The following is a 15388-nucleotide window of genomic DNA, read 5'->3' as shown; positions in this document are numbered from 1 at the left end:
ATGACATGGGATTATTTCCCGCGGTTATCCGCGGGGACGGGGAAGGTGATGAATTTTGTCACCGTGTCATTCTCTACCCTGCACCACACTCTCAGACATTGTATGTTAAAAAATAGCCAGGCAACCATTGTCTGGTAGAGATGGCAAAACATAGTTAACAAAGCATGGTAAAACATAGAATGATAAAACATGGTATGGTGAGACATAGTATGGTGAGCATAAAATGGCAGAACATAGCATGGCAGACATAGTATTACAAGCATGGCTGATAAAGTGAGACATGACTTGGACAAAAAATGGTAAGGCAAGTGTTCATAGCCTGGAAGACAATCTTGTTTTCCTTAGCAACAGCAGCAGATGAATCCAGAGACCAATTGGATAGCTGAGATAGAGAAACTGATTAACAGGTGGTCCTATTGGCTGGCACTCCTCCTGTATCTTCAATATGCTCTATCTCCCAGCAGGTGATGGTCGCTATTCAACTAGCTCCTGGATTCTGGCTGTGACTGGAACTTTATTTTCCCCTGTTGAGGTTTCTCTTCAGTGGGACAACGTTTATATTTCTCCTGTTGAGGTTTTCTCTTCAGTGAGACAGGGGTGTCCGGCTGAACGGTGCCGGCTTTAGGGGTTACACCTGGGCCCCCCAGGTCCCTGTCTCACCCTCCCTCCATTGCTAGAGGGTCTGACTGGGTCTCCATTTTTTTCTTCTTTCCCTTATCTGTTTAAAAAAAGAAAAAAAAAAAGGGAGGCCACAGTTACTACATTCTGCCCTGTTAGTGCTGGACAACCAGCACTTACTGGCTTCAACCGGCCCCAACAACAAGCTTGTGAGTATGTATGGGTTTTCTACTGTTGTTTGAACTTCAGGTTCTGTTTGGGAGTCTTATTACTGTAGGTTCGGTCAACGTACATTTAAGGAATGGATATTTTATTGAGGCTAAGTTTTATGACTAGAAATCCGTTGAGGGAGCCTTTCCCGCCCTTTGCATGCACGCGCTTGGTTTCCTTGTTGGTTACAGCGCGGCAATAGCAGTGCGATTTCATGCTCATACTTGTTCTCCTCGTTGGGTTTCAGTGCAGCAGTAGTAGTCCTGTTTATTCTGAGGCTCTCTTTCGTCGGTATTTGTAGCTGATTGTGCAGATGCCAGTTTATAGCAGCGCGCATGAGAAGGGACATGTTTTTTCCGGCGCTGTGGGAAGCACCGCACTGTTCTTCTAGTTATTCCCCGAGTCTGATTTTCTTTCTGTGCAGGCCGTGGCAGCGTAAATTTTGCAAGGCTTGAATCTGACTATGTTTCTAGAAGCGTTGATGAAGTGGCCACGTTTCAGCGAGAATCAGGCGAGTGCTTGGGTCTCTGGCGATGGCGGGAGAGCTGCAGCGTTTCAGTAGTTTATTTACAGCTGACTTCTCTCCTTTCCGGTCCAGAGGTTTTTTTCCTTGGAGGAGTTTTGTCTCGCGGCTACTTGGTCTTCCGAGAATGCTTTATCTCAGCATTACCGGTTGGATGTGGGGGTGTAGGCGGTGGATGCGTTTAGTGCTTCAGTTGTTGCGGAGGCGGCATTTGCTTCCCACCCAAATTGAGGATTGCTTTGCTACATCCCATTGGTCTCTGGATTCATCTGCTGCTGTTGCTAAGGAAGGAAAAATTATGTTCTTACCTGTTAATTTTCTTTCCTTTAGACACAGCAGATGAATCCAGAGCCCCACCCTTTCTGGATATTGTCTGTCGTTTTATCTTTTGCAACTTTCAAAGTTTATTAGTGATGGTTGTATTCTGTATTATTGCCTTTTGAGATTTGTTATAGGAAAGAAGTTTTTTACATGCTATGCCTATTGATAGTTACGGATGCTTGGGCAAGGAGCTATACTGAAGATACAGGAGGAGTGGCAGCCAATAGGACCACCTGTTAATCAGTTTCTCTATCTCCGCCTGCTGGTAGATGTGTGCTATCCCATTGGTCTCTGGATTCATCTGCTGCGTCTAAAGGAAAGAAAATTAACAGGTAAGAACATAATTTTTTCCATCCTCTCTTGAGATATTATTTGAATAATAGTGGAAGTTTCTTTGTTTTGTCAATTGTTTTGTTATAGAAATACTGGTGAGTTGTGCCTGTGTACTGCTTTGTATAGTACAGAACTCACAGCTCTTAAGTTTCTGTCTCCATCTGCTGGCTGACAGACATAAATAACCCATCAGTTCTGATTGATGTGGTTGGACTCAAGTAAAGAAAATTTGCAGGTAAGGCCAAATTTTTCCATATGAGCCCTCTCTTGTCCTTATTTGGTTGAGCATGTCTCATTAAGGCTAGTTTATTCTCAAGACAAAAACAGCTGGGCTCTTCTTCCAAGCCTTTAATGGAACCAGCAAATCACTCACATGGAACAACACAAGTTGTACATATTGCAACAGGATTTGCTTACCACATACAGACCTTTTATGACTCCATTTGCAATTTTTCCTTTAATTAGTCACCCTTATCTTTTATATAACTATTTTATCTATCTATATGTCCCATCTCTGCTAGCCCACTATACTGTCTCTTAAGACGTTTTCATGTGTATTGTGTTGACATTACATGTAGCATATTATGCCATAATGTGTACTTTTATTGTAATATTTTTACTGCTGTAATTGTATATTGCCAAGTACAGGTTACTGTACACTGCCTTATGTGAATGTCTTCAATTTTTGATAAATAAATCATATTAGTCAGGAATTAAAGATGTTGTTAGTGTTACGCCAGTGAAAAATTTGGTTATTCTTCTAAATTTTGACCATATTAATTTGACCAGATTTAATTCTAACCATAGACAATGGAAATTTAAAATACATAGATTTGTTATATTAGTTTTTCTATTATGCATAATGTGAAATTCTGTTACATCTGCTCAGGAATCTGTGTGTTAGGTGATCAATCCATTCTCGTGAACTGGGTTTTGCGTTAGTGTGTTACAACTTTCAGCACTTCACACATTGCCAGTGGAGTGGAGTGCCCCCTTCAGTTTTTCCTTCTGAAAGCGAACTGTACAGGGGTGTTTCTGATCTGCTCTGCTTAGTTTTTCTTATTTTTGGTGTGATTTTTCTGGTGGCGGACATCTTGGATTTTAAACACTCTTTTTTTTTTTTTCTGAAGTCTCTATCTGCCTCAGAACTTCTCAATTAAAAAAAATAAAATCAACAGGGATGGACTCCTCAGGGTGTGTCGACACCATTTCATGTGAAGTTTGTGCCGGATGACTGGTGAAGGAGCGTTCATATACTGTGTTCTGCAGCATGCAAGGGAGGGGTAGTAGCCTAAAGCTTAGCCCCATCGATGTCTCCAGGGCTTGGGAGCCGCTGTGGGTCTGGGAAATGGGTAGAAAGTCTCATCTGGAGCCTGAATTTCACGAAGACATGAAGGTAAGACATGGGAAGTACATGGAACCCATGAAAGATCAGTTAGAGGTTCTGCATAGAAACATAGAAAGATGACGGCAGAAAAGGGCTATAGCCCATCAAGTCTGCCCACTCTACTGACCCACCCCATTAAGTCTGAGTACTAATGACCTAGTTCCTTAACTCGACCCTCGTAGGGATCCCACTAGGACGTCCCATTTATTCTTAAAGTCAAGCACGCTGGTGGCCTTGATCACCTGCACTGGAAGCTTGTTCCAGTGATCTACAACCCTGTCTGTGAAGAAATACTTCCTTACATCACTATCAAATTTCCCTCCTGAGTTTGAGCGGATGCCCCCTTGTGACCGAGGGTCCTTTGAGAAAGAAGATGTCTTCTTCCACCTCAACACGTCCCGTGATGTATTTAAATGTCTCAATCATGTCCCCCCTTTCCCTGCGTTCCTCTAGAGTGTAGAGCTGCAATTTGTTTAGTCTTTCTTCGTACGAGAGACCCTTGAGCCCTGAGATCATCCTAGTGGCCATCCGCTGAACCCACTCAACTCTAAGCACATCTTTACGGTAATGTGGCCTCCAGAATTGCACACAGTATTCCAGATGAGGTCTCACCATGGTTCTGTACAGTGGCATGATGACTTCAGGTTTGCGGCTAACGAAGCCGGGTTTGTCTATCTCCCATGCAGAAGGCTTCACCCCAGAATTTGTAAATCTCATGTGGACAGCATTTTTAATGGGGGTCAGGACATACGGTGCAGTTTGAAAGCACACCACCATTAGTTCAGGGAGCATCTCCACTTCCTGCGATTTCTCCCCAGATAAATAAGCAACCACTCAGAGCCGAACTGGCAGGATTGGTATCAGAATCCTTGCCCCTTTTATCTCAGGGCTCAGAGTCAGTCATGGAAGAATCCAGTTTCTTGTTTGGGTGCAGTAGCCAAGATGCCTCTCTGTCACTTGACCAGGGGGACGATCCTTTGATCCGCCTGCTATTCAAATCGGTCTCTGTCTACCTATTATGGATGTTATTAAGGTGCTGAAGTTGGAGGGGCAACCTTCCAGTTCCCAGTGCATGATCATGAGCAGCTCCAATGCTCAAACCTCCTTTGTTCCAGGCGCATTCGGACATTACTGCCATAGTTACTGAGCAGTGGGAGACTCCAGAAGGATCCGGTAGGATTGCAAAAGCCATGTCCAGACTCTACCCAATGGCACCTGAGTTCCAGCAGCTGTTTAATCAACCGAAGGTAGACTCTGCAGTGGCTTAGGTCACCAAATGCATGGCTCTCCCGCCTGAGGGAGGTGCTATGCTGAAAGATGTGCAAGATTTCAAGGTGGACATGGTTTTGAAGAGACAATATGAAGCTCTAAATCTGGGAATCAAAGCTGTGTTGGCAGCATCATTTGCTGCATAGGTCTGTTACACCAGATTGAGACGTGAGCCCTCTGCAGAGGAGGATGTCTGCCTCCAGCTGGTGCTAGAAGGGGTGGATTATGTGGCAGACGCCCTATATGACCTTATCGGGGTCATTAGCAAGGTATGGTGCATGCAGTCTGTGCTCGTAGAATGCTTTGGATCAAGCAGTGGGCGGGCGACTCAGCATCCAAGGCAACCTTAAACAGACTGACTTAAGGGCAAATGCTTTTCAGTAAGAGCCTAGACCAGGGGTGCCCACACTTTTTGGGCTTGCAAATTACTTTTAAAATAACCAAATCAAAATGATCTACCAACAATAAAATTTTTTAAATACACAAAGCACACTGTACGCAGAAAAAATGTTTTTTGTTTTTTTTTATAATTATCTTTATTAAACTTTCACAACAAATCACAAGAATAATCTTGTTCCATGTAATACAGGAAGGAAACCATTTTACCATTCAAACCAAAAATCAAATACAGAAATATTATTTATCCCTTTCTTAGACCACAATAATAGGGGGCATGGAAATCTTTTAAAGTTTAAGGGCCTTTCCCTCGCTGGCCCTATTTTCAACGCCCGTCCAGCAGACCGTCGATCGCTTCTTTGCGGTTCAATCCCCGGTTGCTCCACAAGCCGGAGGAAGTGTCCCGGCATTGGGGGAAGATGTAGGAGAACCTCTCCCCCTTTCGGGGTTTAAAACATCCTTATCCCCTCCAGCTCCATCAAAACCTGCGTGTCCAGCGTCTGTCGGGGCTTTGTTGCAGGAGGACTACGATCCCGGAAGGGATTCTACGGGGCTTCCTGGAGAGGGCGACAAGCCGGTAATGGCAGGGCAGCTGAAGACTTTAACAACATCTACAGAGAGAGAGAGAATTCACTCCTCTCCCACGGAGGCTTCCTTGGGAGACATTTGGTCACTCCTTCAGCGGCTGGAGATTTCGTCGAGCAAAACAACTGAGGAGGTAATTAACATTAATACCAAGATGGACAATCTTACTAAAACTGTTGACTCAATGAAATTGGAATTCTCAACCCAAACTATACAAATGCAGGACGATATAAAACAATTGCAAACATTTAAGAACGCAGCTATTAAAGATAACTCCTTTATTCATAGGAAATTAGAACAAATTGAAAACTATAATAGGAGATTGAACCTTCGTATTTTGAATTTTCCATTCTCCCCTGGAACTTCTCCTATAGTCTATTTGAATAGATATTTAATTGAAAATTTGAATATTCCCTCTGACAAAATTCCTCCAGTAAACAAAATATATTATCTTCCAAATAAAAAGATGCCTCAAAAAGAATTGGATAAACAAAATGAAGGAGAGAATCAGATTGATTTTGGGAATGTGACTGCGTTATTGGAACAAACTTTGAATGCAGAGACAAAGAGCAACTCTTCTAATTTCTTTTGTTTTTGAGCAAGACTTAAATATGGTGTTAAGATTATATTTTAAAAATTCTCATAAATTATATGGAGAACAACGGATTTGGATGTACCCAGATGTCTCTAAAGTTACACAAGAACGAAGAAAGGATTTCCTATCTCTGCGTAAAGAAACTCTTAAGTTGGGGGCTACGTTTCTATTAGCTTATCCCTGCAAGTGTTTGGTGAGGTATTTGGGAATTAAGTATACTTTTTTTTCTCCAGACCACTTGAGGGAGTTCCTGAAAGTCAAAAATATCATCAAGGACTGATTATATGATGGATTATGAGTAAAGATAGTAACCGGTTTCACATTAAGCCTTTTCTTTAGAATTTAATACCACTTTAATATCTCCAAACTTTGAAAAAATGTTAATTATCATTTATATTCCCGGGGTTTTTTCAAAGAGGTCAAGGCAGATGACTCTATGCAGTGTCACCTCAGTAACAACTATACAAAAACAGACAAATATACCCCCTCCCTTTTTACTAAACCGCGATAGCAGTTTTTAGAGCAGGGAGCTGCACTGAATGCCCTGCACTGTAGACGCTCATAGGCTCCCTGCGCTAAAAACCGCTAATGCGGTTTAGTAAAAGGGGGCCATAGTGCAAAATATAGACAGCAGATATAAATTCTCAAAACGGACACATTTTGATCACTAAATTGAAAATAAAATAATTTTCCTACCTTTGTTGTCTGGTGATTTCATGAGTCTCTGGTTGCACTTTCTTCTGACTGTGCATCCAATATTTCTTCCCTTCTTTCAGCCTACTGCATGCTTCCTCTCCTCCAGACCTCATTCCCTCCCCCAACTTTTTCTTCCTCTCTCCCTGCCCCCTTTCTTTCTTTCTTCCTGCCCTCTCCCAAGCCACTGCCGCCGCCATCGGGGAACAGGCCCCAAGCCACCACCGCCCCAAGCTCTCCTTGCTTCCCGATGCAGAAGTGTCGGGCCAACCAGCATTCCTCTCCCCAACGTCAATTCTGACGTCGGAGAGGAAGTTCCGGGTCAGCCAGGCAGCGATTGGCTGACCCGGAACTTCCTCTCCGACATCAGAATTGACGTTGGGGAGAGGAAGGCTGATCGGCCTGGAGCTTCTGCATCCTGTTTACGGTGTTGGGAAGGCAACGTGAGTATCATGGAGCCCGGGATGGGCTCCGCGATCGACTCGTGTTGCCTTTGTGATCTACTGACTGATCGTGATCGACCTTTTGGGCACCCTTGGCCTAGACAATCTCATGGCCAGTGTGATGGATCGCTGCCCTAAGTCTCTGCCAGAGAACAGGCCGCGCTAACCTCCAGGAGGGAGTACAGGTAATTTTTGTCTCTCCCACCAATCTTGCCATTACAATCTGAGTTCCTTCACCCAGAGATCCAAGGTTACAGAGTGATTTAGTAATCCCAGATGCCAGCAGCCCTCAGGGTCTCATGTCAATCCGCCCTCCAAAAAGTCTCAGTGACGCCAAATTGGCGGCTGCACCTCCATATATTGGAGGAAGGCTGTCAGCATTTCAAAGAGAGTAGGAGAAAATTTCCTCAGACCAATGAGTGCTGGACATCACCCAAGTGGGTCACAAGATGGAGTTTTATCATCCTCCTGAGGATTTATTCCTTGATTATCCAGCTGGATGGAAAAAGAAGCCAAGGTCTTAGCCACACTTCAACGGCTTTTAGGTATTCGGGCCATAGAACCTGTCCCCGTTGATGAATTGGGATCAGGCAGATACTCCAAATATTCATTGTGCACAGAAGACTGGAGGCCCATCTTGGATCTCAAGACCGTCAATGCATTTCTAAGAATCCCGCATTTTCACATGGAAACTGCCCATTCGGTCATTGTGGCGGTGACTCCAGGGGAGTTTCTTGCCTTTCGGGATCTGATAGAAGCATATCTACATATTCCCATCTTTCTAGGCCACAGAAAATATCCGAGGTTTGATGTACTTCAGGAACATTTCCAGTTTGTGGCTCTCCCAATTGGATTGGCAACAGCCCCTCACACTTTCACCAAGGTAATAGTGGTGGTTGCGGCTAACCTCTGAAAGATGGGAATCCAGGAACACCCCTATCTGGATGATTGGCTAATCAGAGTTCCATCCAAACCAGAGTGTGAGCAAGCAGTGTGACCAGTATTGGATCTACTCCAGCGGTTAGGCTGGATAGTCAACTTCAAGAAGAGCCATCTAGTACTGACCCAGAGTTTAGAGTATCTGGGCATTCACTTCAACATGGCAGGACCATGTTTTTCTTCCTGAGCCACACAAACAGAAATTCAAGCAACAAATCTTCTATCTCTTAGTAATGCCGATTCCTACTGCTTGGCATTACCTTCAGGTATTGGGTTCCATGGCAGACTCCCTTGAGGTTGTTTCCTGGGCCAGGGCACTTATGTGGCCTCTCCAGGATGTTCTTCTTTCTCAGTGGTCCCCTCAGTGTCATTCTCTTCAGATGCAGCTCCCATGGACAGGGATAGCGAGGAACAGCTTATGCTGGTGGCTTCAAGGAGACATCTTTTTGAAGGGTATGCCTCTCATGACTGATCCATCTGTAACAATCTTTCTATCCGTGATTACTCAAACAGCAGTCACACACTCTCAGTCAAGAGTCAGCAATAATATATGGTGCAGTTTTATAATAATTTTTATCAGAGGTCCTTGGGGATATCAGATTGCCTTACAAACAACATAATTTGAAAGGGTTATTTCCTCATATTACCCCATGGTACCTCCTCCTCCTCTTGTTATTTTACTTTTTCTATTTACTTTTTTCTATTTTGGTGACTCATGACTGATGCCAGCCTATTTGGCTGTGGAGCCCATTGTGGGGACCACTCGATTCAAGGCCAGTGAACTCACCATCAGAATTGTCTGGAACTCCGAGCCATTTGGCTAACGTTGAGAACTCTAGAAAAGGCCCTAGAGGGAAAGGCAGTTCTCCAACAACGCCACATCAGTAGCATATGTAAAGCTTAGGGTTAGACACATTGGTTCAGCCCTGGCTCAGCCAAGGACTCCTTTATGTCATCCCGGCCCACCATGGACTCATCCAGGACTCGTGATCTTATTGGCCCCAGACTGCCTTTGCCAACTATGGCATGCAGACCTAGTACATCTTCAGCAGGAAAGGAACCTCAAGCTCCCTCTTCATCGTGGGCTTCTCATTCAGGGACTAGTCCCCATGGAGAATCCAGAGCACTTTGGTCTTACGGCATGGCTTAGTTCACAAGGGATATTCAGATGTAGTTATTGCCACTCTTCTCCAGCCTAAGAAGACCTTTACTTTAGCAGCCTATGCCAGAGCTTGGAAGGGTTTGGACAGCTAAGGTCGAGCCAGCATGGGTTCTGCAAGGGTAGGTCGTGCCTCACAAACTTGTTGTACTTCTTTGAGGGGGTAAACAACCAGGTGGACAAAGGAGAACCCATAGACATAATTTACCTAGACTTCCAGAAAGCCTTCGATAAGGTACCACATGAGCGGTTGCTCAGGAAGCTATGGAACCATGGGGTGCACGGGGAGGTCCACCGATGGATCAAAAACTGGCTGGCAGACAGGAAGCAGAGGGTTGGTGTAAAGGGCCATTACTCGGACTGGCAAGGGGTCACGAGCGGGGTTCCTCAAGGATCGGTGCTGGGACCGCTCCTGTTTAACATATTCATTGACGACCTGGAGGAGGGAACAAAATGCGAGGTCATCAAATTTGCAGATGACACCAAACTATTCAGCAAGGTTGAAACCACGGTTGACTGCGAGAATCTCCAAAGGGATCTTACGACATTGGAAGAATGGGCGAAAAAGTGGCAAATGAGCTTCAATGTAGGGAAATGCAAGGTCATGCATATAGGGAGAAGGAACCCGATGTTCACTTACAAAATGGGGGGATCAATGCTAGGGGTCAGTAATCTGGAAAGAGACTTGGGAGTGATGGTAGACACGACATTGAAGGCGTCGGCACAATGCGCCACAGCCTCGAGGAAAGCAAACCAAATGTTAGGTATCATTAAGAAGGGTATCTCGACCAGAACGAAGGAAGTCATCCTGCCACTGTACCGGGCTATGGTGCGCCCGCATCTGGAATACTGTGTACAGTACTGGTCACCGTACCTCAAAAAGGACATGGCAATGCTTGAGGGAGTCCAGAGAAGAGCAACTAAACTGATTAAGGGTATGGAAAACCTTACATACACTGACAGACTGAAGAAGCTGGGGTTGTTCTCCCTGGAAAAGCGGAGACTCAGAGGAGATATGATAGAGACCTTCAAGATCCTGAGGGGCATCGAAAAGGTTGACAAAGACAGATTTTTCAATTTGAAAGAAACCACAAGAACAAGGGGTCACTCGATGAAATTGAAGGGGGACAGGTTTAAAACAAACGCAAGGAAGTACTTTTTCACACAGAGGGTGGTGGACACATGGAACACCCTTCCGGAGGCCGTGATAGGAAATAGCACAGTACAGGGTTTCAAGGAAGACCTGGATAGGTTCCTGGAAGACAAAGGGATTGAGGGGTACAGATAAGAGCAGTGGAAGGTTTAGAGATAACTGTAGAGGTAGGCAATAAAATTAGTCAGGGACCGCTGACCAGGCAATATGCCTGAAGGGCCGCCGCGTGAGCGGACCGCTGGGCTGGATGGACCTCTGGTCTGCCCCGGCGGAGGCGACTACTTATGTACTTATGTACTTATGTAACTGTAGTGTGAAAGAGAGCTGGTGAAACTGCTCTGAGCTTGCATTCTGGTTATCCTTGCTTTTCTGCAGGCCGGTCTGGAAAAAGGACTTGCAGTAGCTTCTCTCAAGGTACAAGTGACAGGCCTTTCATGCTTCCGGGTGCAAAGTAGTAAAGTTTTATTGACAACTCAACCATATGTGACTAGATTCCTAAGAGTTGCACTGTGGTTGAGGCCTCCGCTAAAGCATCCTTTCCCGTCATGGAATGTTAACACCATCAAAAAAGGCTTCACTAAAGCCCCATATGAGCCACTCAAAGACGCATCCCTCTTGGATTTCACGGTCAAGATAGTGTTCCTGGTGGTGGTCGTCTCGGCAAGACATATCTCAGAATTGCAAGCTCTCTCTTGTAGAGAGCCCTTTCTCAGGATCACGGAGGTGGGTGTAGCTCTCCAGGCTTTTCCCTCCTTCCTCCCAAAAGTTGCATTTGATTTTCATGTCAACCAGAAGGTTCATCTACCTGCTTTTCAACCTACAGGCTCCGACAAGCAGAATAGGATATTGAAGAAACTGGATGTACAAAGTTTTACTTCATTACTTGGAAAACACCAATGACTGTCGTCTTTCCGACAATCCGTTTGTGCAAACCAGCCAATCCAGGCACAGCAGTGCAGCGTTCAAGGTCTCTATAGCTTATGTTATGCAGCTGCTGGTATCTCTCAAGGTGTACTCGACCAGGAGTGTTGCATCTTCATGGTCGGAGTCACAGGCAGTTCCTCCCGCAGAGATATGTATAGCAACTACTTGGTCTACTCTTCGTACTTTTACAAGGTTTTACAGAGTGGACATGGAAGCTCAAGAGGATGCCACCTTTGGGTCCTCGGTCTTGCAGGTATGCTCATCTGTCCCACTCTAGGTATCAGCCGTTGCTTTGGTACATCAACTAATGTACGGACTCCTGAGTAGATGTAACAGAATGAAAGATTAGGTTCTTACCTTGATAATCTTCTTTCTGTTAATCTTCTCAGGAGTCTGTATTGTGACATTTCTGGTCCTAAAGCCAGATCTGTCCCCTTTAAAGCTAAGGCGGCAGTGCTCCATCAAAGGCAGAAAAACTCTCATACATAGAGATTCAGAGTCTACAGAAGCCCGAGCTTACTATCCTGAGAAAAGTCACCCAGAGCAGGAGTCCTGGACACTTTCAGTAGGCCACCAGAATTCTGAACACACTAATAAGCAGGAGCCAAAAACTTTTACAGCGGTTCCTAAAATGCTAAGACAGTTCCCTATAGCTAGAGGGAAAGTAAATGTGATAAATAACCAGATAGGAAGCCGGAGAGGCACACAGATTTGGGTGGGGCTCACATGCACAGGAGAGAGCAGCATAGGAGGAATTACTCTGGAGAGCTCTCCAGGTTAAGCAGAGGAAGGTAGTGGAACCAATGGATTGGCAGGAGCCAGAGCAGCCAAGCCCAGCAGAGCCTTGCTACAGAGGAGGCCATGGAAGTTTCTGCACTAGTTATGCCAGAGCTTGAGGTGACTGAGCCAATGGATGTAACTTTAGCATTGACTTACTAGTGACTAATTTTTTGTTGTTGTGTTGTTGGGGTTGAACTGCTAAAAGAGTAGGACTGGAGAAAAGCTGCAATGATATTGCCAAAATGCTAAAATGACCTTGAAAGTATTTTAGACTTCAGTCAAGATAGAACCTTGGAATTGGGTGTTTTTGGGGGTTTTTTTTGAGAAGAAAAGGAAAGCCACAGAGCTTGTGTGCAAATGGACACTAAGGATCAGATTCTGTAAAGGATGCCCAGTCTCAGAAGCCACCTAAGGGGCTTTTGAGAACTGTACATGGTTGTCCTATATAGAATCACATCTGTCCTCATGGACAGACGCCTAAGCCCACCTAACACTACAATTCTCTAACCGGCATCCATATCACAGGTGCCAGTTAGAGAATTGGCAAGAGAATCTCCCTGCCATGATCAGTTTAGTGGCCGCGGCAGGGAACCTTTCCCCCTCCCGTGAAGACTATCAGCATAAGGGATGCCCATCCCTCCTGCCAGAACCCCCGAAGCCGCCCCCCACCTCCAAATGTCCATGGTCCAATTCCTTCTGCCACCACTCTGCTGAGGCATCCACCATCAGGAAGGATGCCCAGTCTCTCCTGCCAGAACCCCCCCCCCCCGAGACATCGTCTGGCACTCTGACTCCCCGCACAAGCCCACCCGTATCCCATCAGTACCTTCTTTAATTGGCTGGCCGGAGGGATGCTTACTCCCTCCAGCCAGCAGGCCCACCTCCACTGAATGGCATGCCTTTCCCTTCCCAGTGCATCATGGGATGCACTGGGAAGGGGCCTAAGGCCCTGATTGGCCCAGGCACTTACGGCCCCTCCCATAGGGGGGCCTTAGGCATCTGGGCCAACCAGAATCTTATGCCTCTCTCCAAGCATTCTGGGATGCACTGGGAGTGGCCTAGGATGCCAATTGGCCGGATTCCCTTAGGCCACTACCTAGGGTTGCCTAGGCTCGCCTAAGGCCACTTCCAGGCGAAACCACGCCCATGCCTAACCTTGAGCAAACTTAAGTGGCCCTACTTGCCTCCCTAGGCTCGCAAAGACACCTACAGTGTAGGTAGTCTGCCTTGAAGAGTTTTTAAAAAATAAAATGTGCCTCCCAATTGGCTGGTTAGACAGCGGTAGAACGCCTACCGCCACCTACAATCGGGACACCATTTATAGAATTTGCCCCTATTTGTAGAGCAGTGCTGAGAAGGATACAGCTTGTTCTAATTACTGAGACGGTTTGTTTTTTTTATTTTGTGATGTTTGCTCCAGCAAAGGTCACACTTGGGGTTTTGAGTTGTTAAGGGGAATTCGCTGAATATCTTGGACTGGGAATTTTGTGGGTTGCTTGTGAAAAGCAAATCTTTGATTATGAATCAGCAATTCTCCCCCACCCAACTCCTTGGAGTTGGGGGACTGCCTATTTCAAGCAAGGCAGTAGTGGTGGAGTTTAACAAACTGGATCTTTTGAATGCTCTGTCTGTTTTAGTTATTGAAAAGAGATGGCCTGGTGAAGAGAAGCGGAACTGAGTCTGTTTATAGCTCAGGTACCCTTACAGGGTGTGGCAATTAGCCCGCCTTTGGAACTATTGTGTATGATTTTTTTTCCCTGACAGAATTTTGCTATATTCAAGAGCAAGTCACTTGTTACAGTATACTAGGCGGTTGCCTGAGTATGTTTTTTTGTTATTATTGTTTATAAAATAAAGACACTAGTTGTTTTCCTATGAAAGAAACTCTTTGTGCCTTCATGCAGTAAACTAACCTCTAATATGGTTTAGCACTTACCTAGAACTGATCACTCTGTAGGGTTATCTCCTTGCTGAGAAGCATGCCAGGATCGTCAATACCACCCGCTGAGGCCCTGTTACTACTTGGACCATGGCCCGGTGGGTGACAGTATGGCCTGCTTTCTGCCTCAGGATATTTCTAGATTCCAGGCCTGGAGTTCTTCTCCTCTCAGGCAGATGACTAAGCATAAAGATGCCCTCTGACTTTTGATGTTAGTGCTTGTTGCACAGAGCAGATTGGTTCACTATTACTGCTATGTTACAAATCCCTGTTGATTGGTTTTCTTTTTTTCTAAGTTGCAGAGCAGAACAGAATTGTATGATATCTTCAGAGAGGTTCACTGTACCCCTCCTTCTTTGTATTTTATTCCAGTGGAGATAAATTACTTTGGGAAGTACTGAAGGGGGCACGCTATTCTACTGGCGTTGTGAGTAATACACTTCTGCAAAACCCTGTTTGTGGAAATGGATTGAACACTTAATGTATGGACTCCTGAGAAGATTAACAGAAAGAAGATTATCCAGTTAAGAACCTAATCTTTCATTAACATAGTTTTTTTTGCAATTTAAATAATCTTTTTGTGGTGTGTTTTTAAGGACTGGGACCAGCCCAAGTATATTATTGATACTTCTGCTAAGAAACCTAAAGACTGGGACCAAGAAATGGACGGAGAATGGGAGCCCCCTAGCATCAAGAATCCTGAATACAAAGTATAGAGATACTGATTTTGGGGTAATATTTATGAGAAAGCTATTCTTTCATTTGACATTATTTATAGCATGTGTTTTCTCTCTGGTTTATTTTTTTCTTTTTCAGGGTGAATGGACACCACATCAGATTGATAATCCAAACTATAAAGGAGTTTGGATTCACCCACAGATTGATAATCTACATTACTCTCCAGATTTCAATATCTTCAAATATAATGATATTGGGGTCATTGGGCTTGATTTATGGCAGGTCAGTATTTTCTGCTTGTTTTGATAAACTGGAATTCAAGAGTTCAGTTTTCTCATCTTTGGAATGAAATTAGAAAATAAAAAGTCATAAGTTTTATATATTTGTAATCTGCCTCGAACCAAAAGGCTTTGGCGGAATATAAATCAACAAATATTATGTTT

At 44.7% G+C, this 15388-nt stretch overlaps 1 protein-coding gene across 2 annotated transcripts in view; it reads left to right on the top strand.

Moving 5' to 3' along the window:
* The window catches only part of CALR3 (calreticulin 3), a 151985-nt gene that overhangs the window by 117044 nt on the left and 19553 nt on the right, over window positions 1–15388 (top strand). The window contains exons 6-7 of one of the 2 annotated variants that reach the window (XM_033956498.1): window positions 14864–14977; window positions 15084–15227. In XM_033956498.1, coding sequence (XP_033812389.1) covers window positions 14864–14977; window positions 15084–15227 — 258 coding nt within the window. The remainder of the gene's footprint in view (window positions 1–14863; window positions 14978–15083; window positions 15228–15388) is intronic. The other variant, XM_033956499.1, reaches the window with a different exon arrangement.

Source organism: Geotrypetes seraphini, chromosome 8, assembly GCF_902459505.1.
Source record: "Geotrypetes seraphini chromosome 8, aGeoSer1.1, whole genome shotgun sequence".
NCBI classification, from domain to species: Eukaryota; Metazoa; Chordata; class Amphibia; order Gymnophiona; family Dermophiidae; genus Geotrypetes; species Geotrypetes seraphini.
This window is presented reverse-complemented; position numbering and strand designations above follow the sequence as displayed.